Below are 26,801 nucleotides of genomic sequence, written 5' to 3' on the forward strand. Positions count from 1 at the left end.
GTTTTGTAAATAAAGTTTTATTGGACCACGACCATGCCCATGGCTGCTTTTTTCCTACTGGGGCAGAGTTGAGTAGTTGTGATAAGAGACCATGTGGCTGGCAAAACCTAAAATATTTTACTGTTTGGAGATAGAAGTTTGCAGATTGCTGGTCTTGGCAGGTATAGTTAATAGTGTATTACATTAGTGTGATTTTTTTTCTTTAAGTATGTTTTATTGGTTATGCTGTTACAGTTGTCCCAATTATTCCCCCTTTGTCCCTGTCTGCCCGGTACCCACCTTCCCTCCAGCATCCCCCTTCCCCCCACATTTAGTTCATGTCCAGGGGTCATGCATATAAGTTCTTCGGCTTCTCTATTTCCTGTACTGTTCTTAACCTCCCCCTGGATATTCTGCACCTACCATTTGTGCTTCTTATTCCCTACACCTTTTCCCACATTCCTCCCCTCCATCTCCCAGCTGATAACCCTTCAGATGATCTTCATACCTATGGTTCTGTTCTTGTTCTGGTTGTTTGCTTAGTTTGTTTTTGTTTTTGTCTTTTAGGTTCAGTTGATAGTTGTGAGTTTGTTGTCATTTTAATGTTCATTGTTTTAATCTTCTTTTTCTTAAATAAGTCCCTTTAAAATTTCATATAATAAGGGCTTGGTGATGATGAACTCTTTAACTTGACCTTATCTGGGAAGCACTTATGATAGCTTTGCTGGAGTGTGTAGTCTAGGTTGTAGGTCCTTGCCTTTCATAACTTGGAATACTTCTTGACAATCCTTTCTTGCCTTCAAAGTCTCTCTTGAGAAATCAGCTGACAGTCTTATGGAAACTCCTTTGTCAGTTACTCTCTGCTTTTCTCTTGTTGCTGTTAAGATTCTCTCTTTATCTTTAACCTTTGGCAATTCAATTATGATGTGTCTTGGTGTGGCCCTATTGAGTCTAGTTTGTTTGGGGCTCTGTGCTTCCTGGACTTGTATGTCTGTTTCCTTCACCAGATTAGGGAAATTTTCCTCCATTGTCTTTTCAAATAACGTTTCAGTTTTTTGCTCTTTCTCTTCTTCTGGCATCCCTATGATTCGGTTGTTGGTGTGTTTGGAAATGCCCAGAGTCTTCTTATTCTCTCCTCATTTTTTTTTGAATTCTTATTTCTTCATTCTGTCCTGGTTAAATGTTTATTTCTTCCTTATGTTCCAATTCATTGATTTGAACCCTGGCTTCCTTCCCTTCACTGTTGATTCCCCGTGGGTTTTTCTTTATTTCACTTAGGGTAGCCTTCATTTCTTCCCTTAGGCTTTTGTGGTGCTCATTGAGTTCTCTGAGTATCCTTCTCACCAATGTCTTAAAGTCTGCATCTGATAGGTTGGCTATCTCCGTTTCTCATAGTTCTTTTACTGGGGTTTTGTTCTTTCATTTTGAGCCATATTTCTTTGTCTCCTCAGTTTGGCAGCCTTCCTGTGTTTGCTTCTGTGTGTTAGGTAGAGCTGCTTCGACTCCTTGTCTTGGCCCTTGTTACAACGTTGTATGGGGTAGAACCTCAGGTAATCATCAGGGCAGGGGCAGCCTGCTTTACCGCTTTGTGGCTCTGTGTGAGTGGAGGGCTCAGAGATGGGGCAGTGCCGCTGCTTGGCAGCACTCACCCTACTTCCAGTCACCTATGCGGTGGCGCCCCTCTACTGTTGCCCTGGTGTTGATTCCCAAAGTGGGTGGGTTTGTATACATTCTAGGACCCTGCAGACCCTTTAAATGGACTTTCATGAGAAACTGGCAGTTTCTTCTGCCTCCCCAACCCCCACTGGTTTTTATAGCCAGGAGTTAGGCTCGCTCCCCAGACATCCCTAATGTGAGAGTGCCTGTTCCACTGGCCACGGCCGCCTGCTCCCCACTGTCTTGCCCCACTGCCACAGTACATCATCTCCACCCCTCCTTCCCGTCTGGATGAATACATCTTCTATAAATCCTTGGTTGTCAGACTTCCATACAGTTCAGTTTTCTGGCAGTTCTGGGTGTTTTTTTGTTTTGAGGTTAGTTGTAATCCTTCTTATGGTTGTGCAGGGAGACGAGGTATATCTTTCTATGCCTCCATCTTAACCGGAAGTCCCCTAGTGTGATCTTTTTCATGTAAATCTTATAATGTAATTTCTTTGCCTAGAACTCTGGGGGGCTTTTAGTCCCACCTGGAGTAAGTGCCATGTTCCAAAGTCAGTGCCAATGTTCTACGAAGTCCCATATGGTCTGGCCCCCTCTTCAGAATCATTTCCTACCATTAGTTCCCTCACTCTAGCCACAGTCATCTCCTTGCCGTTCATAAACATGCCAGACACACTTTCGACCTTAGGACCTTTGCCCTTGCTATTCCCTTTGCTTAGCATCTTTTTCTCCCAAATGTTACTGTTCTTTCTTTCCTTAACTTCATGAGGTCTCTGCTCTCATGTCACCTTCTCAGGGTGTTTTGTCCTCCCCCGGTGTTTCTCTTACCCTTACTCTGCTTTATTTTTCTTCATAGCGCCTGCCGACCAGATGTGATGTTTCTTTCTTTCTTTTTTTAAAGTTTCATTTATTGATTTGAGAGAGACAGACAGACATCGACTTGTTGTTTTACTTGGATTCTTGTATGTGCTCTGACCAGGATCAAACCCGCAACCTTGACTTATCAGGACAACACTCTAACCAACTGAGCGACCCGGACTGGGCCACGTTTTGTTTATATGTACTGGGAACATAAGTAGGTGTTTAGTAAATGTTTGTTGAACGAATAAAAGAAAAACTAAAACTAATTCTCTGTTGGCTAGACGCTGTTCTAAGATCTTTACATGTACTAACTCATTTTACCCTCACGATGTTTCTGGGAGGTAGCTCCCCAGTCAGGGGTGATGATAGTGAGCTGGAGGCACAGGGAGTTGCAGAAGAAAAGAAAGATCTGAAGGACCTGAGTTCTCCCCGCCAGGCTCTGCACCAACCAGCTTAGCCATCTGAGGGTGTCTGTGCACAGAGTGGGAGCGCAGGTGCCCTCTGGCTGTCAGCACCCCTCTAGGGCGGCCCTGGTTAGGGAGAGAAGTCCCTCGTCTGCCCTCAGACCAGCAGCCACTTGTTACTCCTGAAGCTGTGCTGAGGACAGCCCTGCCATCTCTGGTGTACTGGCCTTCCCTCTTGGATGTGTTTAGTCCTGCTCAGCAGGGGACCTGAGGGCTGGGGCCCAGGATCTGGAGTCAGACCAGCGCCATGCCACTTTCTCAGTGGGGCTCAGTTCCCTGACTGTCATGCAGAACAAAGGGAGAAGTAAGTGTGAAAGCACTGCCCAGGCGCCCCCTGGAATCCTGCGTGTTGGCACCTTTTCTTCCTCCCTCTCCTCTGCCACCAGCCCCGCCTGCCCAGAGAGCTGCGTGGTCTCCTCATGCTCCCTCTCACTGCCCCCAGTCTGTGCCCCACACAGCAGCTGCTGACTTAAAAACAGAACTCAATCCCCTCACCCCTATGTAAACCCTTCAGCAACTTCTCACGTTAAGATGTAAATCCCTCACACAGTGGGACATGCAGTCCCCTGTGGTCTGGGCCTGTCCTCCCTCCTACCCTCATCCCCTCCATTCCCCTCTCTCTCGGATTCGGCTCCAATGCACCTGCTGGGCCTTCTGAAGACACCCAGCTCCCTCCTCCTCAGGGCCTTTGCCACACTCTTCACCCACCCGGGTTCCTTCCCTCCCAGCACTTTGCATGGCTGCCCCCTTCCCTCCATTTCATTTCACAGCCATGTGCCAAGTGCCTGTTCTGGGTGCTTGGGATACTCCATGTTTCAGGGACATCTGTCAGGTCCTGGCTTACATGACACCTTTGGAGAGACCTTTCCAGACCACCCTCTGAGAAGGAGCTTCCTGCTCCAGTTCCTGCATTGGTAACTTTACACACTTATCTTCTCCATTAGGCTAGGAGCTCCATGGGGCTGGTTTCCTCTCGTAGCCTCTGAGCGCCCAGAACCAGGCCGGGTATGCAGACAGCGTTCAGGGAGTACTGCTGACTGGCTGGTGGGGCGAATTCTCACAGCCACCCCTTGATGTACTCACTCAATGCCAGGCACTGCCCTAAGTGCTTAATGTTTGGTGTTGCATTTCACCCGTACACTGCCCTCTGGTCCCTGCTCTATGTGGCAGCCAACTGAAACACAGGAAAGTTAAATCACCTGTCCATTGTTACCTCCAGGAAAGACAGAGCTAAGATTCGTGCCAGGCCGTCCAGCTGCAGAGTCTGTGCACTCAGCCCTTGGACAATGCCCAGTGTATGTGGGAGGCAGATAGAGGCTGGAGAAGCAAGGCCACCCGGGGCCCCTCACAGCCGGCTTGCAGAGCAGAGCTGAGTTCTGGGCCCCAGCTCCCAGCCCCCAAGCCTGTGCCACGCTCAGCCTGGGGCTGCATGAGGGAGCGTGGTTCCATCAAATGTGCCTTCCTGGCCTCAGAGCCCAGGGGAAGGACAGGAAGGCTCCTGGAAGTTGCTCTGAGGGGAGAAGTGCTTTGGGTATGATAGGGGACCTGGGTCCCTGGTCCTCTGCTTGCAGACCATGTAACTGGCACATGTCAGCCTCTCTGTCTCAGTCTCCTCCTTTGTCAAAGGAAGGAAATAACCACCTACTTCATAGGGTTGTCAGGAGGCCTCATGGGGTTACCTCACCTAAAGTATCTGGGCATTTGACGTGAGGTAAACTGTCCTCTTAGGAATTTTAAAGTGCTGCTTTGGGTGTCAGACCATGGGTTAGAGAAACACAGCACCCCAGCCAGTGACGGGCTTGTGTTGCTGTTCAGTGGCGGGGTCCTCTCTTGGGGGGCAGCTTTCCTTCGCTCAGCCCGTGGGCTGTGGCACGGTGTTTCCTTCTCCCTGAGCCCTCAGGAGCACACCCTGTCTCTTCCCTCTGGGCCTCATCTGGGAAGGAAACTGTAGCTTTCGTTAGGGACTGGTGGTGGGTGCTAGGAGCCAGGGGGCTCCACCATGGCCTGGCTGTGCGGCCTCCACAGGTGACTGCCCCTCAGTTTCCACATCAGAAACACACTCAGCCCTCTTCCAGTGCTCTTAAGGAGATGGAATAAGGTGGTGTCTGTGGAGTTGTTACTGTTCTGGCTGTGTCTCTTGGTGGGAAGGTGGTTGGTCCCCCTGGGGGCTCCCCTTTGGGGTGTGGAAAGCACATCTGCCCCAGCTCTGGGTGGGAGCTGCCCTCTGCCCCAGACACCATGTTGCAAACCCTTAAGGAGTATCCTGGACTGAGGCCCTTGCTTTTTCTCTGAATTCTGAGTGCTGCAAGCATGCAACCTCGGTCCAGTTGGAATAGGGTTGGGAGCTTGTCAGGCATTGGGAGAGCCCCGGTTGCCCTATCCAGCCTCCTGTGTCCTGCTCAGCTCTGCAGGTCCCTGTGCGACTGGGTGCCTTAGTCAAGGTGGACAGGATAAGCTGAGGCCCCATCCAGTGTTGTTAACATCTTCCTCGAGTTGAGCACTTTCTATGGATGCAGTGCTTTGCACACATCCAATTATCAGTGTCTCAGTGTCCCCAGCCCACCACAGAGGGTGGCGGACTGAGGAGTGAGCTTGCCTGGGTGGCAGAGGTGCCACCTGAGCTCCAGCTAGTGTGGTCCTGGAGCCTGTGGCCTGGAGCCTGTGGTCAGAAACTGCGTCCAGAGAGGCTGCTCCAGAGGAGCCCCTTGGAGCTGCACCCAGAGGTCCTGCGGTGTGGACGCACCATCACTCACTTATTCAGGCCGCCACTGCTGGCTGCCCACATTCCCCCTGGGTGCACGATGACGAGAGCACGCTGGGCGTCTTAGTCTGCAACTCTCTGTTTGTGGTGTGACAGTCTCTGTGTGAGATACATACATATTTTCCTTTGTAATGTGTCAGTGTATCTCTTAGTAGATTGGCGATGTTTTTTAATCCATGGTTTTATACCCAGTGTCAGCATTTTTAAATTTCTAAGAGGACAGTTATGATTTGACAGAGTAAATCAAATGTGTCCCCACCCCCATTTTTAGAAATACAGGCATATTACTGTGGGCACAGGGATTTATATTGTCATTGGTTCCAAAGAGGGCACAGGGTAGAACTCGCTAGGAAATGCCTGCTTGAGGTGCTGGGTCAGAGAGAAGAGAAGCCAGGGCCACTCCGTATAGGTGTGACCCGGGCCTGGGCGTGCACCCTCTGGTGCACCAGACTTCAGTGTGCCTTGTCTGGGTGTGCCCCGGGCCTCAGTGTGCTTTATTGGGTTGTGCACTGGGCCTGGGTACACTCCCACCTGTGATGCAGGTGGAGGGGTGAGTGCTGTGTGTGTGTGTTGTTGGAAGACAGGGGCATTGGACTGTTCTTTGCCCGAGTCCCAGTCCTCTCCCTGGAGGCCGCCAGGGCCCTGGGTCAAGACCCTCATTTTCAGAGTTGTTTGTGCTTCTGTGAGTGTGTGCGCGTCAGTTCCTTTTGTTTCTAACTCTAATAGTGTGACAGCATGCTCTGTTCTGCCCGTCCCTGCTTCATATAGGATGTCTTGGGTCATTCCCAGTCTGCAAACCGGTCTGCTGCATTCTCTCTCTTAGCTGCAGCATGCGCCCTCTCGACCTTGCAGCGCCCCATGAGCGTTGTACTGCTGCCGTGTCTCCTCAAGTCCAGGGCGCTGTCACCTGAAGACACACCAGTGTTTTATATAATATTATGAAAAAGCAGTGCCCAGTTTAATCAGGACATGTGTCGTGGGACGGGTGGGGTTTAGAAGTGTGCTGGGCCCTTGAGCAATGTAGGTTGGAGCTGCGTGGATCCACATATACATGGAGTTTTTTTTCCAGTAAATACTGTAAATGTGCTTTACCTTCCTTATGACTTTCTTAATAACATTTTCTTTTTTCTGGTTTACTTTATGGTAAGAATATAGTATATAATACATATAGCAGCCAGAATAGGATTTGATTGATTATGTTATCAGTAGGGCCTCTGGTCAATAATAGGTTATTAGTGGTTAAGTTCTGGGGGAGTTAAAAGTTAATATGTGGATTCCAACTATGCAGGGGGTCGGTGCTCCTCACGCATGCATTGGTCCGGGGTCAGCGGTGGTGCTGCGCAGTGTGTGTGGAAATAGAGGCCCGAGGTGTGCAGCACAGAAGCCTGTCCCGGGCTCCGCCTTGGAATCTCAGCCCAGCCACTTGCTCCTTACGTGACCTTGGGCAGGGGCCTCCAGAGTGCAGAACAGTTCACACCTGCTGCCTGGGGCTGGGGGGCGGGGGTGGATTCTGGAGGATTCTGTGCTCATTGGGGCTTATTTAAACTGCGGTGATTTTGGAGGGTGCCTGCTTGCACTCTCTGAATTTTCTAATTCCTAGCAAATGTTTTCTTTTTTTTCCACTGTTCGTGTGGCTGTTTTATAGACATAAGCAAAATCCATAAGGGGTTCAACAGATACCGTGTTCGACCACCTAAAACATTGTGGGGTGGGCCAAAAATGGGGATATGGACAATTCGTATCATCCAGCCTCATGGTTTTTCCTTCTTGGTTTCTGGGCGCTTTTACTTATTTTTCTCTCTCTCCAGACAGAACAGTTTGCAAGTATCAGAAGCAAATGCTTCCCCAGTGAATTTTAAGTCACAAGTGACAGACTAGTTGATTGTTCTTAAACTAGACTTCTTTTCCTAGGACCTGCTTCCCTGCTTGCCACCTTCTCCTCCACACCCCTTCCCCACTGGGAGCCCCTGCCCCTGACCTCCCAGCAGACAGCCCCCTCTGGGCAGTCATGTCTGCGGCTCTTGACTTTTAAGATCTTCAGCTACTTTGGCTAATGAATGCTTCCTTTTACTCTGGGTTTTCTTTAAGAAAGAAAGAAAACTTGTGCACTTGTACACTTGAGTTTGTTGTTCTGGAGGAATTCAGAGGAGCCCTGTGTCCCCCTCATTGAAGGCTCAGGGTGGCAACTGATTTTCAAGGGGCTGAGAAGAAAGGTGGTCTCCCTGCTTTGATCATTTAATTGCTGCCTGACTTTAAGTGGCCCCTCCTGGGCCATAGGCGGTCTCTGTCCTTATTCCACTTTTGTCCTCTCCCACCCAGGGGTCTGTAAAATTTCAGTTTAGTCCCGTCAGCTCTCCCCAGTGCAGGCAGATCTACCAAAGTGCCAAAGGTTTTTGGAGGGGGTGGGGCTCAGCCCTTCCTGCTCAGGTCTCATGGCTCCCCTGACCTGTCCCCACACAGGGAGGAGTGGATGCAGGCCATCCAGATGGTCGCCAACAGCCTCAAGCAGCGGGGCCTGGGGGAGGACCCCATGGACTACAAGTGTGGCTCCCCTAGTGACTCTTCGGCAGCTGAGGAGATGGAAGTGTCGGTTAGCAAGGCACGGGCCAAGGTGGTAAGTGCTCTGGGGGTGGGGGCAGCACTGCCAGTCTGTGAGCACCCATCCCCCACGATGCTGGCCTAGCCACCCTTGGTTTGCACGGAGAGTGTGCAGTGCCCAGCCCTGCCTGCCTGTCCTACAGCATGGGTGATCTCAGTGCGGAAGTCCCGGGGCCGTCTTTGCCCAGCTCCTCCTGTGAGGTTGGCAGCATCTGTCCACCCCCACGTTGGAGCCCACCCAGGGCCTCATGTCTGGGAGAGCCTTGGTCTGAAGGCCACTGCAGACCCGGCAGTCGCTGCCCGGAGCCTTTCTTCCTGCTCCTACCAGAGCACTTTGGCATCAGTGTCCTTTGATTTTCCTTTTTCTTTGTGGAAATGTTCTCCCATGGGCCACGCGCCAAGCTGCGCTGATGGCCCTGCTCCCCCCACCCTGACAGACCATGAATGACTTTGACTATCTCAAGCTCCTCGGCAAGGGCACCTTTGGCAAAGTCATCCTGGTGCGGGAGAAGGCCACTGGCCGCTACTACGCCATGAAGATCCTGCGGAAGGAGGTGATCATCGCCAAGGTGGGTGCTCCCCAGGCTGCCCTTGGCTAGCCTTGGGGCGGCAGGGGCCCTGCATGGGGCCAGACACTTAGACCTGCCTTCCACCTCTACCATCTCGTTTTCCCACCGGACCCATAGCCCTGTGCTTGGTCCTATGCATCCCCAGCACCGCTGTGGGTGCTCTCAGTGTAGGGATCTGAAAGGGATCTGGGCAGGGAGCTGAGGGAGCCTGATGGGGCCTGGAAGGACCTGAGGGTGGGGGCTCAGCTCAGGGTGTCTCAGTGGGAGGCTGGGACAGAAATGGGATTCTGTCCCTTTTTTTTTTAATTTAAAGTTTTTAAAATAGAAAATTCCTAACATACACAAAAATTTTAAAAGAAAAATAAATATAATGAACTCCCGTGTAGCCATCATCCAGCGTTAGCAATTATCAACATTTGGCCAGTTTTGTTCCGTTAGGTCTGCTCTCCCCCTTTCTTCTGGAGTATTGTAAGGCATATTTTAGACGGCATATAGTTTATCCATATATACTTGGATAGGTATCTTTAACAGGTGAAGATTTTAAAGACTGTGATTGTGGTGTTGTGATCATTCTCAGCAAAGTGAACAGTCCCAGTGTTATTGGTCAGAAGCCGGGCTTCTCGGCCTCAGCACTGGTGACGCTCGGGCCAGATGGCTGTCTGCTGTGGGGGGTGCTGTGTGCACTGCAGGGTGTGCGGCAGGTCCCGCCTTCCCTGCTAGCGCAGTGTCACCTTCCCCTGCTTCTCCCCTGAGTTGTGACAATCAGAAATGTCTTCAGACCTTATCACCTTGAGCCCTCGGGGGACGGGCTTGCCCTGGGAGAGAACCGGTGTCCAGGCCTGCAGGTGGTTCGGGGTTGTCAGAACCTCTCGGGTGATGGCTGTGCGCTCAGGTCCCGAAGTCCAGCCTATGTTGGCATCAGCAGGAGGGTCTGTGGAGCCTCTGGTGGGCCTGGGGAAGGGCCCGAGAATCTGCTTTCCTCCGAGTTTCCAGGTGACACTGATGCCATCCATGTGGGGACCAAACACAGAACTGCTGCTCCACATCTTGGAATCTGGTTCTAGATTTAGCTGCTTCTTCCAACAAGAACATTTATGGGTGGTGATTCCCACGGCCTGCGGTGTCACCTCAGGGGCTCGTGATGTCTGCTAGTTTCCTTTTAGGGATGTTAAAGTTGGCTCGTGGGTTTGATAGGTGACAGCCTGATGTTGTCATCATAAATCCCCATCACCTTTCACCTTGTGGTTTTGAGAGCAAGCCACTGAACGTCCTTGCTTGGGTCTTCATTTTGTTAGGGTTTGTGGGTGGTCAGGTGCCATTCCTGCCGTTCTCTCTCTCTGCACATCTGCTAGGAATGGAATTGCCTTTCACCAGTTATCTCATCCCTGCCACCCACTAGCCCCTCCCCTGGCCTCTGTTTGCAGGATGAAGTCGCCCACACGGTCACCGAGAGCCGGGTCCTCCAGAACACCAGGCACCCGTTCCTCACCGTGAGTGGCATTCCCCTCAGCCTGTGCACCGTGGGGGGTCGTCCAGGCCAGCCACTTCAGCCAAAGCTAAGGGAACGAGCCCAGCCTGCTACTGTGAAGCACAGACTTATTGTCGGCCAGATGGCTAGGACCAGGTGTTGCTGGGCTCCCCAGGTGGCCTGAACCAAAACCCCAGGGGTGACAGCTTCTTCATAGACAGTGGCTTCATGTCAGCCCCTCAGCTGACCAATGAAATTACATTACAGTGTGGCCCAGGAGAGCATGGCTGCTGTCGTTATGAGTTTGAGGCACTTAATGCAGTTGGTCAAAGCAAGAATATTATTTTCTGTTTTTATGTTACCAGTGTAACCCTAGAAGTAGATGTGTCATTGTGCTGTCTGTCAGCGCAGACTGAGCAGACGCCCCTTCAGGCTGTGCCCATCAGATACATGGTCCAGGCTCAAGACGGCTTAGGGGTTGTTTCTTCAGCTCAGCTGCTGTCCAGGGGTTCTGTTAATAAGCCAGCGCACTTGTTCAGATGACATCCTACAAGGCACTTCTCTGTGGGAGGCAGAGCAGTGGAGCTGCTGTGAGCAGAGGGTCAGCGCAGGGCTCTGAGGAAGCCTCTGTGGGGCTCCTTGGGGCGCAGCTGAGACCTGCTCCCGTGTCAGCAGACCGCTGGCCAAGCTGTCTTTGGGGTCAGCTCCAGCTCCCTGCCAGCAAACCTCGCATGTGTCTGCGAGCGTTGAATGCATTCGACTGCACAGTGGGAAGAGGAAGAGGCGCGTAATGGTTCTGGTTGCTCAGAACTTAGGCTGTGCTTCCTGGAAGCTTAGTGGCAGGCAGAGGACGGCGTGCTCAGTGCAGTGACCCGCTCCCAGCTCGGGGAGCCACAAGCCCACTCACACACCCAAAAGGTGAAGCTGAGGTTTGAACCCTGGCTGCCAGATTCCCATGGCCAGGCCAGGGTGGGGAGCGTCCAGGCAGAATCAGCAGTGCCCAGGCCTCTTCCTTCCCCACAGGCGCTGAAGTATGCCTTCCAGACCCACGACCGCCTGTGCTTTGTGATGGAGTACGCCAATGGTGGGGAGGTGAGTCACACTGTCTCCCCCTGGCTTTCTGGGTGTCTCGTTCCGAGTGTGGGGGCAATGAGGTGCCCAGGGTTGCATAGGTAGTGAGTGGTGGGCTGGCGTGAACGGAGGTCCAGTGAGGTGTGGAGAGGGCTCTGAGGGGGTGGGATGGCCTGCAAAGAAGGCATGTGCAGGTCAAGAGCTGCCAGTGCTCTGCTCTCCCCGAGTCCTCCTGACATGGAGCCGTCAGCCGCTCAGTGTCCCCCCTTTGCGTCCCTCAGCCTCTGTCACGCAGATACAACTCGCTGGCTCGTGATTGTGGGCTTCAGTCCCGTTTGGTCTCACAGCTGTTGTCATTTGTTCGTGACTTGTGCCCCTCTGCTTCCTGCTGTCACTCCCTCAATCACTCCCCCTTCCTGCCACCCCCTCCCACGCTCCCCACGCTCCTTGGTGCCTGCCATCAGTCTCCTTCACGGGAACTCTTCTCGGTTCTAGCTGTCTCTCATTGGTTCATGGAGTAGGTGTGATGTTGTCACTGGGCCGCCAGGCAGGGTCTGTCTTCCCTCCTCTGGGCCAGGAGTCTGACGTCCCCTCCTTCCCTCTGCTGGCAGCTGTTCTTCCACCTGTCCCGGGAGCGGGTCTTCACAGAGGAGAGGGCCCGCTTCTATGGCGCAGAGATCGTCTCGGCCCTGGAGTACCTGCACTCAAGGGACGTGGTGTACCGGGACATCAAGGTGAGTGCGCCATCGCTCCCTGGCGAGGGCCCGGGCTGGTCCATGGTGTACACGAAGGATGCACACCAGGGAGCCGAGCTGCCGCCTCCGGGGAGGGTTTGTTCACGCGCTTATGCCAGGTTCCTCTGGGGCTCAAACCCTCCTGCTCCGGCCCCAGGTGGTGCTCCTCAGCAAGCAGCCCCATGTGAGGTCCCTTCTGAGCCTCTAGTGAGCGAGCACTCCTGTGCCGCCAGAGGGTGCAATTGGCACAGACACTTTAGAAGACATTTTGCAGAATCCACCGGCACTGGCCATGTGCGTACACGGCAAGTCAGCCCTGTGCCCTAGGCGTGGGCACCCCAGCAACAGGTACCTGTGTGCACCTGGGAATGTGGACACACCCTCCTGGCAGCACTGTCCACACTAACCCCAGATGGAGAGGGACCCAAGTATCTGTTGTCAGAGAGTAGATAAAATCCACGTGCTGTGTTCGCACACTGGGACTCTTCACAGCCATTAAAGAGAACAAATTCCAGGCACATGCAGCAGCATGGACGCATCTTACAGGCTGATGTTGAGGTGAAAAGTCACAGGCAGGACAAACCTGTAGTATTTACAGATGTGTGTGTTGTGGGGGCAGGGGACTGCAAAAAAGAGCAAGAAAGTAAAGTTACTTCTCTGTCCAGAGCAGGGAGGTAGTTACTAACAGGGAAAGGGCACATGGGGGATCTAAGGGCCTGGAAATGTTCTGTCTTGACCTGGGAGAGGTTCTACAGAGACTCACTAAACAGCCCGTTGGTGTGAAGTTTAGGAAAAAGTAAGAGAAAGAAAGATAATAGCCCTCACGTCTGAAGTTGAAAACTGCAGCCCACGGTGGGAGGCAGGCTGGGGCAGGACCGGGTGCCATCTCTCTCTGCCCTGCCTTTTTCCCAGCTCCGAGGGGCAGCCGGGGCCTGGGGAGGCATGCAGGCTCAGGGAGTGAGGGCTTCGGTGTGTGGTGCGGTCTGCCCCGTGGCTCAGCCTGGACCCCCTGGTCTGACAGCTGCTGCCACAGGACCCTGCAGGACAGGGCTGGCGGCCACATGGGGTGGCAGGAAGGCCTAGGAGGGCAGGGCCCTGATACGCTGACTGTTCCTACAGCTGGAAAACCTCATGTTGGACAAAGATGGCCACATCAAGATCACTGACTTTGGCCTGTGCAAAGAGGGCATCAGTGACGGGGCCACCATGAAAACCTTCTGTGGGACTCCCGAGTATCTGGCGCCTGAGGTGTCTGGGGCTGTGATGCCGAGGGAGGCGGGGCCCTGGGACTGTGTGTTTCCCCAGCCCAGACTCTGAGGACCAGGCTCCAGTTCCTTAGATCGCCCTCCCCAGCCCCAGGCGGGGCCTTGTCCCCCCCAGGTCTGTCAGCCCAAGCCCCAGGGTGTTGGCCTGGCCCCTCATTGCCCCTCCCCGCCAGGTGCTGGAGGACAACGACTATGGCCGGGCCGTGGACTGGTGGGGGCTGGGCGTGGTCATGTACGAGATGATGTGCGGCCGCCTGCCCTTCTACAACCAGGACCACGAGCGCCTCTTCGAACTCATCCTCATGGAGGAGATCCGCTTCCCACGCACGCTCAGCCCCGAGGCCAAGTCCCTGCTTGCTGGGCTGCTTAAGAAGGACCCCAAGCAGAGGTGAGGGCCGACACCTGCCCTGCCCTGCCCTGTGCTGCCTGCTGCCACTGTCCCTGCGGCCCGGAGGAGCAGCGTCCACAGGCACCCCTGCCAGTGGACGTAGTATACAGTCCCCACGCAGCCTCTGCTAGGGCCCACAGCTGGCACTTAGGGAGCGCTTAACAGGGGCACTGAGGAACAGGGCAGCCCTGCCCTGGCCTGGCGTGGCACAGTCATCTGTGGCAGAGCCAGGATGTGAGGTGGCCACCAGCCCTCTCAGTCCGCGTTGTGGGCTAGGGGCCAGGTTGCGGGCTCCCAGCCCTGGCCCTGGGCGCTGAGCTCCCTCCCTGCCTCACTCTTCCCTGTGAGTGTTGGTCTGCGGCCAGGACAGGGCACTGAAGGTTGTTCAGGGCATGCACGTCAGGCCCAGGCCTGCACTGAGAGTGTCTCCTGAACTGGCTGCCCCGGGAGGCGGGTGCTCACGGCCATCTCTGCCCAGGCTCGGCGGGGGGCCCAGTGATGCCAAGGAGGTCATGGAGCACAGGTTCTTCCTCAGCATCAACTGGCAGGACGTGGTACAGAAGAAGGTGAGTGCCACCACCCACCTGCTCCCAGGAGGAGCCTGGCCCCTGGTGGGTGACCTTGGCCAAAGCCTCCTGTTCTCAGGGTCCTGAGCCTGGGTTCCTCTCCTTCACAGCTCCCGCCGCCCTTCAAACCTCAGGTCACGTCTGAGGTTGACACAAGGTACTTCGACGACGAGTTCACTGCCCAGTCCATCACCATCACACCCCCGGACCGCTGTGAGTGTCTGAGGACCTGAACCCCATGGGCCTGGTGGGCATGGAAGGGGTCTGCCCCTGACCCAGTTAAGCTTGCAGGGGTTTTGCTGTTAGTCATCTGTGGACCGACCCAGTGATGGTCACCAAAAGCCATTGGGTATAGCATAGTCCAGTGCCGCAGACAAAAGTCTGGGCAGGAGACACTTGGGGAGTTGCCAGTGCTGAGGTGACAGATCCATGGTTGTAGTCCCCACCCGCCTGGGTCTCTGGAGCTGGGTTAGTTCATTGACTGTAGCTGTTTACCCACCCGCCAGTGCCGGGCTGTGCTGGAGACAGCAGCGATGGAGGCAGTCCTGGGCCCTGCTCTCAGGGAGCTCCCAGTCCAGGTGGGGGGACAGCCCAGAGCAGTCAGGGCTAGGTATACGACAGGCACTGGGGAATCCCAGAGGAAATGCCTGACTGGGCTTGCAGGTCAGGGAGAGCTTCCTGGAGGAGGGGGGAGCATGGAGACGTGGCAGCTGAGACAGTCCTGGCAAAAAGAATGGCATGTGGAGGGGAGAGGGCAGGAAGGAGTGGGGAGGTGCTCTGTGGGGAGCCAGGGGAGGGTTCTGTGCACAGGAGGGACAGGGTCCCTGTCCCAAGGGTCTTTAGAAAGACCCTTGGCTGTGTGTGGAGGAAAGATGGTTGGGGGTAGGAGTGGTGGCCAGGGAGGCCAGGAATGGGGCCAGAGGGATCTGGTTCCCCTCTGCCACCCCCACCCCGGGAGTCTGGGCAGGGTGCTGGGCCCTCTGCAGTCCTGCTCTCCCCAATCCACCTCCACTGGCCCCTGCAGATGACAGCTTGGGCTCGCTCGACCTGGACCAGCGGACTCACTTCCCCCAGTTCTCCTACTCAGCCAGCATCCGAGAGTGAGCAGCGATGCCCACACGCCCGCTGCCGCTACCACGGGACACTCATGGCTGCCATCACCGCCCGGGGGGACTTTGTCCTTTTTTTTTTTAACTGTTTATTTTGCCTTTTTTGTTTGCATCTCCTTCCCTTATCCCTGCAACCCCATTTCCAGTTTTTTTCTTCAGTCCTCTGCCAAACTCCCCTCAGCGGACCCAGCGGCCCTGCTGCCAGAGTCCTGGCCTGCTCTCACCTTCGTGCCCAGATCAGGACTGGGGAGACTCCCTGGCCTGCCCCAGGACCAGGCCTTTGGGCAGTTGGGAAGATTTTGGTTTTTAATCAACAAGCCCCAGTGGGGAGCAAAGGTGGAGTCGGGGGCCTGCCTGAATTTCTAGCCAGGTGCCCACAGCTACCTGCCTCTGCACTGTGCCACCCCCAGAGAGTGGACAGCACCTGGGGTTCCTTCCATGCCTGTCATCAGGCTCCAAGTGGCCTGGCAAGGGGACAGTCCAGCCCCCTCCTCACACAGGGGCAGAAAAGCAATAATGTACAGGGCCAGGCGGGGCCGTGGGAGCTGTGGGAGCAGAGGTTAGAGCTCCCTCGAGAAGCTGGGGTCAGTTACCTGGTGGGGAACCTGGAGGGGCCAAGGGATAGGTACTGCCTTCCTGTGCCCCATGCTGCTCTCCTTACCCTGTGGATGAGGCAGGAGGAACATTTCTGGGGCTAGCCTCCCTGCCCCCCAGCCCGGTGCCTTACCAGGGCTTCCTTCCAGCTGGCCATACCACCCGCTGGGCACTGGGCCCTGGGCCTGGCCCTGGTCCCCCCCAGGATGGGGGCTGGGATCGCCCCTTCTCTCTGCCTGGGGCCAAGGGGCCCCAGCCTCGGCTGTTACACATCTTGCACCGAGACAGTGTTGGGCCCTGAGGACTTGGGTTGAGGAGGGGGTGCGGAAGGGTGTCTGGTACATACTGGGGTGGGGACCTCTGCAAAGAGAGGCTTCAGGCCACCACCCCCTCTTTCCCAGCCCCATGTTCTGCAGCCTTAAGGTGAGTGTGTCAGTGCTGTGGGCACTCGAGTGCGTGTGTGCCTTGGACTGTGTGTGAGCGTCCTTGTGCGTCTGACACAGATGCGCCAGGTTATGTGTGTGTATGTACGTGTGTTGGGTATGTGTGTGGGGGGTCATGTCCAGGCCTCATGTGTGTGGTGTGTGTGTGGTGTGTGTGTGGGCTTGGGCCCCTGGCCCTGACCCTAGCCTTTCATCCCCGGGGGAGGGGTGCTGGCCTAGCCAGGGAGCCACACCTGAGGTCCACTTGCTGCCTGTTCCCCCACCCTCCCCACCAACATCTCTGGGTATTTGGAATGTAGTTTTTGTGGTTTTGATAGCCCCACCCCCCTCCTGTAGATAGTTCACAGAGAGACAGCTGGGGTGGGGTGGGCTAGGGTGGGGTTGGTTTGGGGAGGGTGGGAGATCTCTTCCTTTTTGTGTGTGTATGTCATTTATCTGATAGTTCTCTTCCCAACCAGCCCTTCCCCGTTCCTCATATTTGTACGGTACAAGCAATAAAGACTCATTTCAGACCAGGCCCACCACCCAGGGCCTTTCCTTGCTTATGGAGTCCAGCCCCAGGTACAGGTACCCGCCACCTCCTGGTCCCGTTGCTCTGTTAGGTAGGGCCTTTCAAGCCGTTGAGGCCGAGAAGCCTTCTTAGGTGGCGGTGTTGTCAAGCTCAGGCTAGAGAAGGGGGGTGCCTGGGGGTGGAAGCTGCTGAAGCATTTGGGAAACTCCCCGGGCCTGCATTGGGGGTGGACTCAGTGGACAGAGACCATCCCAGGCCCTCAGAAGCTGCTTAGGTAAAAGGGGTGCAGTGGAGGGTCAGGGGTGGCGGGGTTGGGTGGCAGGGTGGGGGTGTGAGGGTAAGCGCATTCATTTTCCATGGTGTTTGAGCCCTAGAGCAGGCATTGCCTGCTCACCCCCCTCCCCCCATTTATGCTAAACTGGGGAGCGCCCCCATACCCATACAGATTTCTTGGTGTGTCAGTGGGATTTGTGGCTGTCAGCTGGGAACACCTCAGGTTGGGTCACAGCCTTCACAGCTCTGGGAGCCCTCTGGCAGGCTGTTCCCTTGCTTGAATTACTCCTCCCGGACCTGGGGAGCCGGGTTGCTGCTGCACATCAGTGCATTTAGTACCCAATTTTGCCAGAAGCCAAGGCATGGAGTTTTTGAGATCTTCAGTGATGGTAGCAGAGAAGTTGAATCCAGTTCATAAACACCTGTGTTACCTGCAGCCAAGACTTAAGGAATTCTGATTTTTTCCCTAATTTTATGTGGACATTATTATTTCTTAATTACGAAAGTAGGTTCTGGTTATAATCAGAAAAACAGCAGAGAGGTCTGTAAAGGAAAGCCTTTCACTCTCGCCTCTAGGTGCAGCCCACAGGCTGTGGCCCGAGTTCCTGATGGGCTCCTGCAGGTGAGCCACCTGCTTCCCCGTCGGACGCTATGTCCGTCTTGCAGTGGTGACTCTTACTTCTGTTGAACTTTTCCCAGACAGAGTTTTAGGTGGAAGAGTTTTAATAAATTTTACCAATTAAAAAATTTTCGAGTGATCTGTTTTTTGTCAAGTGAACGTGGAAAATGTCACAAGGGGTGTGCGTGTGCATGTGTATGTGCATTTAAAGAGTAATGCAAGCAAAAACATGCACAAGAAAGTAAGTCACCCAGCTCCCAGGCTGAGGGCGCTGATTTTGTCACTCACGTTTCTGCTCTGCAAAGGGATGCAGCGGCATTAGAAGGCCGGTGCCTCCTTTTTCCGCACAGCTCTTCCCTCCCACGTAATGGTGCCAAGCGCCTGGGCGCTCTGTGGCCATGTCTTACCCACACTTCTGCCATCCTGCGTGCTTTCAGAAGGTGTGCGCACTCATTGCTAAAAAAGATCCTCTTTTAGCCACTGTGCTTTGGGGAACGCCTCATGGACATGGCTGTCATGCTTTCCAGCTGCTCCAAGGTTGGGGTCAGCGGTGCCAGTCACGTAGGCCGTACGTGTCTGATTCGATGCACTTACAGTGGCACTTGATTTCTGTGGCCTTCCTCCCCAGAACGTCCCCCCAGTCAAAGGAAGAACACAGACAAGGCAAACCCCAGCTGAAGGATGTTCTACGAAATACTGGCCTGTGAATTCTCAAAGCTGTCAAGGTTGCTCAAAACTAGAAAAGCCTGAGAAAGTACGTTACAGCCAGGAAGAATCTTAGGAGATGAGAAGGCTGAGTAGTGTGTCCTGAATGGGGTCCTGGGTTAGAGAAGGCATCAGGTAAAAAGGAAATCTGAGTAAAGCACGGACCTGAATTTCTTTTGGCTCACGAAACTGACACATCGTCACACCACACTAGTGTGTAAGGTGCAAGTGGAGGAAATTGGGTGGGTGGCACATGAGCACTCTGTACTATCTCTGCCACTTTTCATCTACATTTTTTATTTTAAAAAGCACAAATAATTCTCATCTCCCCTTCAGGCATGTTCCTCGTGATGTTTTACATTTACTTTATTCCCTCCCCTCTCCCTATTTATCTGTCGGTGCTATAATGAGAACAGTCTCTTACTGAACCACAGTCCAGTGATCAAGGTCAGGAAGTTAACACTGAAACAGATCTGCTCTTCCCAGACGATCAGATTTTATAATGGTCACACCAGCATCCTTATGGACAGAAGAAAAAACTTCCTGGCTAGCCATTCAGCCCAGGCTCACTGCTGAGCTCAGTTGTTGGGTTTGAAGCTTACAGGGCAGTTATTTAGCAGAATGCCCCTCAGGTATTGTCTGATGTTTCCTTGTGGCTGTAGTCAAGCTATTTTTGGCAGAAATTCCCAGAAACGATGTGCCCTCAGTTCAGCTTACCGGGAGGATCCCAAACATCCCCTTGGCGGTGGTGACTGGTCCCTTGGTTGAAGGGGTGTCTATCAGGCCTCCACCGTGAGTCACTCTTCAGAGTTAGGATCTTGAGTAGAGGTGCTCAGAGAATGTAAACACCCAGGTTCTCACCTAGTGCTTGTGGAAAGGGGCAGCAAGTGCAAAGGCCTTGAGCCAGACAGGTGCCGGATGTGCTTAGGGACAATGAAGAGGACAAGGTGTCTCGAGTGGAGTGAGGGTGGGGGGGAGAGGAAGGAAATGAGGTTAGAGGGGCAACAGTGGGCCAATGGGACCTTGTGGTAAGGAGTTTGGTTTTACTGTAAGTGCGACAGGAAGCCACTGGTCCAGCATCTCACACTGCTCACTTCGCCAGTCTCACTGACCTCTCGGTGTCTGAAATAGCCAGCTCTTTCCTGCCCCAGGGCCTTCGCTCAGTCAGCCTGTTCCCGTCACTTGGGATATTCTCCCTTGTCTTTGCTTTCCTGGCTCCTCCTCTCTCAGGTTTCAGCTGCAGCATCACCTCAGAGACGTCCTTTGAGACCACTATATCTAAATTACAAAACCAGCCTTCCACTTCTTCACTCGAATATTTACTTGAGTACTATGTGCCCAGCCCTGTTCTAGGCACTGGGGGTACAGCAACCAAAAACTGGCAGACAAGCCCTGCCCTAGTGGGGTTGACATTCCAGTCGGGAGGGAGACAACGGGCAGCTGAGGACTAAGGAGAGAGTAATCGCAGAGCGTGGGACAGACAGGAAGTGCTCAGGATGGCTCGTCTCACAGGGAGGGTAATATCCGAGTAAACACCTTAAAGGGAGGGCTCTCTGAGGAGCATTTCAGGCCCTGAGGTAGGAGCATGCCTGGTGGGGGTGAGGAGGAACCCTGGCGGCCAGTGCTGTGAGAGGGGAAGGGGTGGGGAAGACTGGGAGAGGAGATGGCTCACGGGGGTGTTTTCGCGGGGGGGGGGGCGTCGGGGTGGGAAGGTAATACACATCCTTGTGGACTTGCACTTTGTGGGGGTTGGCAGCCACGGTGTTCTGAGCAGAGGCCAAGTGCGATCTGACTTACTAGGTGTGCACAGGATCCCTCCTGGGAGTATGTGGGGAACAGACAGTAGGGCAGGGGTCCCCAGTCCCCCGGTGGCAGACCGGTACGGGTCGTGGCCTGTTAGGAGTCAGGCCGCAGAGCAGGAGGTGAGCGCGGGCAAGCGAGCAAAACTTCGCTCCCGTTAGCGCCTGAGCTCCGCCTCCTGTCCCCAACTCCCTCCCCCCGGACCGTGGAAAAATGGTCTTCCACGAAACCGGTCCAGGGTGTCAAAAAGGCTGGGGACCACTGCTGTAGCGGATGGGAACAGGGGGACCAGTGGGGAGCCGCTGCACTCCAGACACGTCCAAGCGCTGGTGCCTTGGCCGCATTACCGGCGCAGCTCTGGGCCTAAAGGCAGCAGCCACAGGGGATTTGCTCACCCCCAAATTCCCACTGCACAGAACACAGAGGCCTTTAAGTTATGAAATGACTTGTAGCTTCTACGACCTGAGCTTAGACTGTGTTAAGCCCTGTGCTGGCCACTTAAACACAATCTTGTAAAATCCTCAGGACTACTCTATCAGCTAGGTTTTGAAATAAATTCCCTCTGCAGAGCTGAGGGACATGAGGCCCCGAAGGGCTGCTTCTCGTCACGTAGTAAGTAGCAGGACGAGGGGGTGGAGTCCAGCTGCCTGACCTGAGGGTCTGGACAGGGCAGAGCCGGCCTTGTAAGTACTCTCGTGCCCGCGCACCTGCCCATCTGCCCAGGTGAGTCATGCTCAGCGCGCATGCGCCCAGGCTCTTTTAAAGTGCCGTTCGCCGAGTCCTGGCTCCAGCGGAAGAGGTGGGCTCTCGGTTTTGACCCCAACGCCAGCTTGAAGGATGCTGGTGAGCTGCAGGAGCCGGGGTCTCACTCTCGGCTCCTCCAGGTTCTGACTCCGGCCCCTCTCCCCAGCAGATTCCGGCAGTCTCCCTCGACTCAAGGCCTGCGAGCGCCCCAGTCCCCGACGACGTCCCTGCGAGCAAGAGCGCCTCCCCAAGACCCCTGGAAAGGCCCCCGGGGCCGTGCACACCGCCGGGGCTGGAGGAGGCGCTGAGCGCTCTGGGGCTGCATGGAGAACGCGAGTACGCTGGGGACATCTTTGCGGAGGTCATGGTGAGGGCCCCCCCCCGCCCCCCGGAGAGATCCCCTGAGGGTAGCAGAGGGGGGCAAGTTGGCTGAGGCCAGGGCTTCCCTGCTCACCCAGAGCCAGCCCCACGGGCATTTCGGAACTCCTTCCCCGTCAGCCTCAGCCCTGCTCCAAGTTTATGGGTTGGTTTTTCCTGCAGTTACCCTTGAATGCCCTTTCCCACCCTCCCAGGCTGTTTGCAGCCCCCCCCCCCTTTGGTATATCAGAGCCCCTCATACTTGTCTCTCACATTTATTCGTTTAACAAATATTTAGCGAATTATCAACAATGTTTTCCCCCCTGTCCTCCCTGCACCTTAAAAGATTTATAGAGTGTCCAAGTAAACTTAACAAACGTTTTTGAGCATGCCCTAGGCATTGGGGATGCTGTGATGAACAATACAGGCAGTCTGAATTCATTGTGGAAGACAAGCAAGCAAATGCAGCTGACAACTTCATAAGGGCCATAAAGACCAAAACACAGGCAGTGGGAGTCCTCAGACATCTGTCTGAGACAGGTGCTGTCGGAAGAAACACTCAAGCAACGAATTTATTTAACACACATTCTTGCAAACATCTCTCCTGGGCCAGGATCTCTGTTAGGAACTGAGATACAGCTGGGATTTGGACAGAAATCCCTGCCCTTCTGGCACTGGGAGCCTAGTGGGTCAGACAGACAAAACACAAGGAAACTCGAGCTATCTCCAGACTGGAAATGCTTTGAGGGATAGGGAGGAGTATGGGAAAAGTGCAGGAAATTTTAGCTGAGACTTGAATGACAGAAGTCAGCAATGCGAGGAGCAGGGGATGGACCATTTCAGGTGCAGGGAACAGTACATATATGCATGCGCAGGCCCTGAGGTAGGGATAAGCTTGGCAGAGCCCAGGGCCCAAAGAAGGCTGAGGCAGCTGGAGTGTGGGGAGAGGAAGGAGGTGATGTGGGAGCAGGAGCAGGGCCTAAGAGAGTCTGAGAGGAATCAGATTTTCTCCTGAGGGTACCGGAAGCCTCACAAGTGTTTTAAGCTGGGGAGTTCCAAAGGTTTGTGCTTTAGAGAGACCCTTCAGGGTGCTCTGAGGAGGATGAATTGAGAAGTGGTGGGAACCCAGGGGGAGATGCTCAGGAGGCCCTGTGGCCATGGGGGCTGCAGGCCGGACAGGTGGATAGGGAAACATCCAGAAGAGAGTAGTCTTGGGATCTGGATGGTTACACGGAGGCCAGTTTGGGTGTGGCATCGTGCCTCCTCCAAGTGGGGCGATGAGGCTGCCTCACCCAGGGCTGGAGTTCAGGAGAGAGGCTGATGCACAGGTGTGGAGAGTGAGGCACTCCCTACCTAACCCCAGGTGTGCCGCGTGCTGCCCCAGAGGGCCCTGCCCTGCACTGTGACCCCGGAGATGCGAGCGCTAGTGGTGGACTGGCTGGTCCAGGTGCACGTACGTACGTACCGGGAATGGGGCGGGGCTGGGCCTGCATCGAAGCCTGGTTGTCACTTATGCCCCTCCCTAGGAGTACCTGGGTCTGGCGGGGGACACGCTCTACCTGGCTGTGCACCTGCTCGATTCCTACCTGCGGTCAGGCCGGGTGCGCCTCCACCGCCTTCAGTTGCTGGGCATGGCCTGCCTGTTCCTAGCTTGCAAAATGGAAGAGTGTGTGCTTCCCGAGGTACTTCCGGGGTGGGGCTGGGAGGGTGGACCCCTTTCTACTCGTTGCAGTCACAGGTCAAACGTCTACTTTGTGCCAAGCATCGCGCCCAGTGAACACTTCTTGTCTTGGAATCCCAGCAGATCCGATGAGGTCGGGGCTGGCAGTGTGGCCCTTTAACATTGGAGGAGACTGAAGCCCAGAGAGAGGAAGACATCTGCCCAAAGTCAAGCAGTTGGGACTTGGACTCAGTAATATAGTTACAGTAGTTATAGTCCTTGTTGAGAAGTTACAGTTAACATGGGTAAACTCAGTGCATTTTCAGAACTGTCTAGTGAAGTAGGAGCAATATCTCTGTTTTACAGATAAAGAAACCGGGTCTCAGAGCACTTCCGTGAAGGTCCATGTCACACAGTGAGAAGTGCTAGGGTTTCTGACTGCAGTCTGTGTTTTCCACGAGTTCTAGACAACAAATCAATGGCCCCATTTTACAGAACAGAAAACGGAGGTCCAGGATGGGGACAGAACTGAACTCAAGGCAGGGAATAACAGCCAGAGTCCAAGACTACCCCCTCCTCTTTTTCCCAAATCCACAGCCTGCCTCCCTCTGCCTCCTGGGTGCTGGCTCCTTCTCCCAGGTCGAGCTTTTGCGAGCTGAGCGCCGCATTCTGAGCCGCTTGGATTTTCGGCTGCACCACCCAGGCCCACTCCTCTGCCTGGAGCTACTGGGTGCGCTGGCAGGGAGCAACCCCCAGGTGAGGTGGAGATGGGGGGAGCTGGGGGGGCTTGTGCGGCTAGGGGGGTGATCTCTGCGGTGTAGAGATGTGGCCTGATGGCCTCCCCCATGTTTGGCAGGTGATGCTACTTGCCACCTACTTCCTGGAGCTGTCTCTGCTGGAGGCTGAGGCAGCTGGGTGGGAGCCTGGTCGCTGCGCAGCTGCTGCACTGAGTCTGGCGCACCGTGTGCTCGACGGGGTGGGCTCTGGCTCTGGACCAGAGCTGGCGCTTTATAGGTACGGCCACAGGGGAGGGTGATGGCTTCAGGATCTGCCTTCCTGGAAGTTGTCTTTACTGTCTCAGAGAGTGAGAAACAATGGGGGTGGGGCAGGAAGGGGACAATGACGCCTAGACTTGATTTTTCTGGGTGTGAGAGAGAATGGGGTTTCTGCCTAGCTGGAGGGGGTCCCATTTGCTTTTCTCTGAAAGTGTCTGAGAGTGGGGTATTTGCCCAGATTCGGGGACCCTTAATCTTCTTCAGGGTGGAATACAGGAACTCCCCAGGCCCAGAAGATGCTTTGACTGCGTTCCAGGGTTGAGAATGAGAGGTCTGCCAGGCTAGGGTTCCCCAGCTTCCCTCTAACCACAAATGGGATGCCCCTTTGCCTGCTAGAATGCCCACTTCCTTGTTAACCAAGCCACCAAGGAACAGGGTGAATTGTCTTTGATCCCAACCTGTGCCCAAGGGGTAGAGTTGGATGCCAGCTCATCCTCAGCCCTATTCCTTTCCTCCTCGAGAGCTCAGGCTCTCCCTAACCACGCCCTTCAGAGAGAATCGGGAGTCTACCTGTCTCCGGTCCCCTCCAGCCACTCTCTGGATGGTGGATCGCGTGTTTGACCTACCCCTCCCCCGGGCGGTTTCCGGCGACTCAAGTCAGTGTCTCTTCTCGACCTCGAGCCCCCAGCTCCAACTACGGGTCATCTCCACCACTACCCCTTGCGTCCACCTTAGTTTCCCCATCTCCCCGCCGCAGCCCCTCGGAGCTGGGCCCGCTGGAGCTATGCATGGTCCGTGCCGCGCTCCGAGGTCCCGCGCCAGGCTGTGCTGCCATCTTCCTCAAGTATGCTCGGCCTCAACGTCAGGGTACCAGCCTCGCTGCCGCCCGCCTGCTCCGCTACATCCAGCCCCGGCTGTCCTGAGTCCTGAGAACCCAGCAAAAAAGATTCCGTGTATTATGTCTGTCTCCCACTTCAATAAAAGAGTTTCTTTTATTCCGAGCGCTCTCTGTCCTCATTGGTCGAGTTACGGTCCCACTCTCGCTTTTTATTGGTTACTTTCTGGTCATCCTTCTGATTGGCTGTTTTTACCAAGTCCCTTAATGTTGCAAACTACCGACTCCTCCGCTAGGGGCACTGGCTGGCTTCCGCAAGCGCGGCTCCGCTGGGTCAAACTGGGACCCCCAAACGCAAACACTTGCGGGAGCTAGATGGACAGAAGCTGACAGAAAAATTGAAATGCAGTTGGCCCTCACTCTCAGAGTTGGGGAGAATCTGGGAGGGATGGGGACTGTGGGAAACTGAGAATGTCCGCTTCAGTCATGAAGGCAACTTCGATCTTGCCAGATTTTCGGATTTTGCTCAGGTGACCCTGAAAACCTGCAATTCCATAAATATCTCTGCTTCCATATTTTGGCAACTAATTCAATGTTTTTAAATGGTTGCATAAGCCCAACATATCACATATCCTGGCCTGCACCAGTGTGTGACATTACGGGTCTTTGATAGCAAGAGTTTGATAAATGAGATCTGATTTATTTCATCTCATTGCATTGTAATAAGGTTGTAAATTAATAGATTCACAATGTTTTAGGACATGGCCTGACACCTAGCAGGTGTTTCAAAAGTGACATCATTGCATCCTAGCAGGGTTGTGAGTTAGGGACAGTGGTCTCTTCGTTTCTACCGAGTCCCTAGCACCTAGCCATTTAGTAGGTGCTCAGAAAAATTTTTAATGAATTAATGAATCTCCATGTTTTTTAAAAAGATTTCTTTTTAGACAGAGGGGGAGGGAGGGAAAAGGGGAGAGAAACATCAATGTGTGGTTGCCCCTCGAGCACCTCCTACTGGGGACCTGGTCTGCAAGCCAGGCATGTGCTCTGACTGGGAAATGAACCACCAATTCTTTGCTTTAGCAGCCTGAAGCTCAATCCACTGAGCCACACCAGCCAGGGTAAATATCCACATTTTTAACTAAAAACACACCTGAGATGCAGAAAGGTGACCTCACTGCTCTGGAATTCATCCCCAGGAATATTAGATTCTTAACCAAGCCAGGGTTTGGATGTGCAGGGAGGAGGAGTTTCTGTTCTAGGATGTTCAAGGTTGTAGGGCTAGGAATGGGGAGAGCTTTCCTCAGCAAAGTACAATAAGAGATAAAATCAGATACTGCTGTTGGAATGGAAGGTGCCCTGTTCGGGATTGGGACTGTCAGGTGGGGGCTACCATGGGACCTCCCTGGGGGGATGTGCAGTGGGAGGGAGAGGGGACAGGGGCAATACAAGCGTAGTTCTTGGGGCTAAGAGCCAAGCTAGGGTCTTGTGGGGGTGGGGGTGGTAATATATAAAGTGATTCATTCATTCACTCATTCAACAACCATATAGGGATGCTGACTCAGAACTCAGTACTATGATTACCTCTCTCACAGTCTCAATGATGATAAGAAACACGGGTTGTTAATTGCCCAGTATGTACCAGGCCCTGTGCTAAGTTCTTTTTTATTTTTAAGATTTTGTTTATTTTTAGAGAGAGGGGAAGGGAAGGAGAAAGAGAGGGAGAGAAACATCAATGTGTGGTTGCCTCTCGCACACCCCCTGCTGGGGACCTGG

At 54.2% G+C, this 26,801-nt stretch overlaps 2 protein-coding genes across 4 annotated transcripts in view; both read left to right on the forward strand.

Annotated features, from left to right (window-relative positions):
• Positions 1-17,046, forward strand: part of AKT2 (AKT serine/threonine kinase 2) — a 48,242-nt gene extending 31,196 nt beyond the window's left edge. For all 3 annotated transcript variants that reach the window (XM_045846701.1, XM_045846703.1, XM_045846702.1), the window contains exons 5-14: positions 8,185-8,338; positions 8,760-8,891; positions 10,316-10,381; positions 11,383-11,451; positions 12,042-12,164; positions 13,284-13,412; positions 13,603-13,817; positions 14,296-14,383; positions 14,494-14,596; positions 15,408-17,046. In XM_045846701.1, coding sequence (XP_045702657.1) covers positions 8,185-8,338; positions 8,760-8,891; positions 10,316-10,381; positions 11,383-11,451; positions 12,042-12,164; positions 13,284-13,412; positions 13,603-13,817; positions 14,296-14,383; positions 14,494-14,596; positions 15,408-15,487 — 1,159 coding nt within the window. In that variant the 3' untranslated portion in view covers positions 15,488-17,046. The remainder of the gene's footprint in view (positions 1-8,184; positions 8,339-8,759; positions 8,892-10,315; positions 10,382-11,382; positions 11,452-12,041; positions 12,165-13,283; positions 13,413-13,602; positions 13,818-14,295; positions 14,384-14,493; positions 14,597-15,407) is intronic.
• Positions 17,047-18,433: 1,387 nt separating this feature from the next.
• LOC123823672 (cyclin P) lies at positions 18,434-25,140 on the forward strand. The gene is made up of 8 exons (XM_045846631.1): positions 18,434-18,500; positions 21,126-21,160; positions 21,348-21,548; positions 22,902-22,991; positions 23,065-23,220; positions 23,796-23,954; positions 24,055-24,212; positions 24,951-25,140. Exons 1-8 carry the CDS (start codon positions 18,434-18,436, stop codon positions 25,114-25,116), a joined length of 1,032 nt encoding a protein of 343 aa, XP_045702587.1. The 3' UTR covers positions 25,117-25,140.
• Positions 25,141-26,801: the final 1,661 nt, after the last annotated feature.

This window comes from Phyllostomus hastatus, unplaced genomic scaffold (assembly GCF_019186645.2).
Source record: "Phyllostomus hastatus isolate PE091 unplaced genomic scaffold, TTU_PhHast_1.1 phas_contig_5, whole genome shotgun sequence".
Taxonomy (NCBI): Eukaryota; Metazoa; Chordata; class Mammalia; order Chiroptera; family Phyllostomidae; genus Phyllostomus; species Phyllostomus hastatus.

Bases quoted from the DNA above. Each gene is read 5' to 3' on its own strand.
- LOC123823672 (XM_045846631.1), top strand. From the start codon at position 18,434: ATGGACATGGCTGTCATGCTTTCCAGCTGCTCCAAGGTTGGGGTCAGC. The intron at 23,955-24,054 runs GTGAGGTGGAGA...CATGTTTGGCAG, and splicing joins TGGCAGGGAGCAACCCCCAG to GTGATGCTACTTGCCACCTA. The intron at 24,213-24,950 runs GTACGGCCACAG...TCCCCGCCGCAG, and splicing joins CCAGAGCTGGCGCTTTATAG to CCCCTCGGAGCTGGGCCCGC.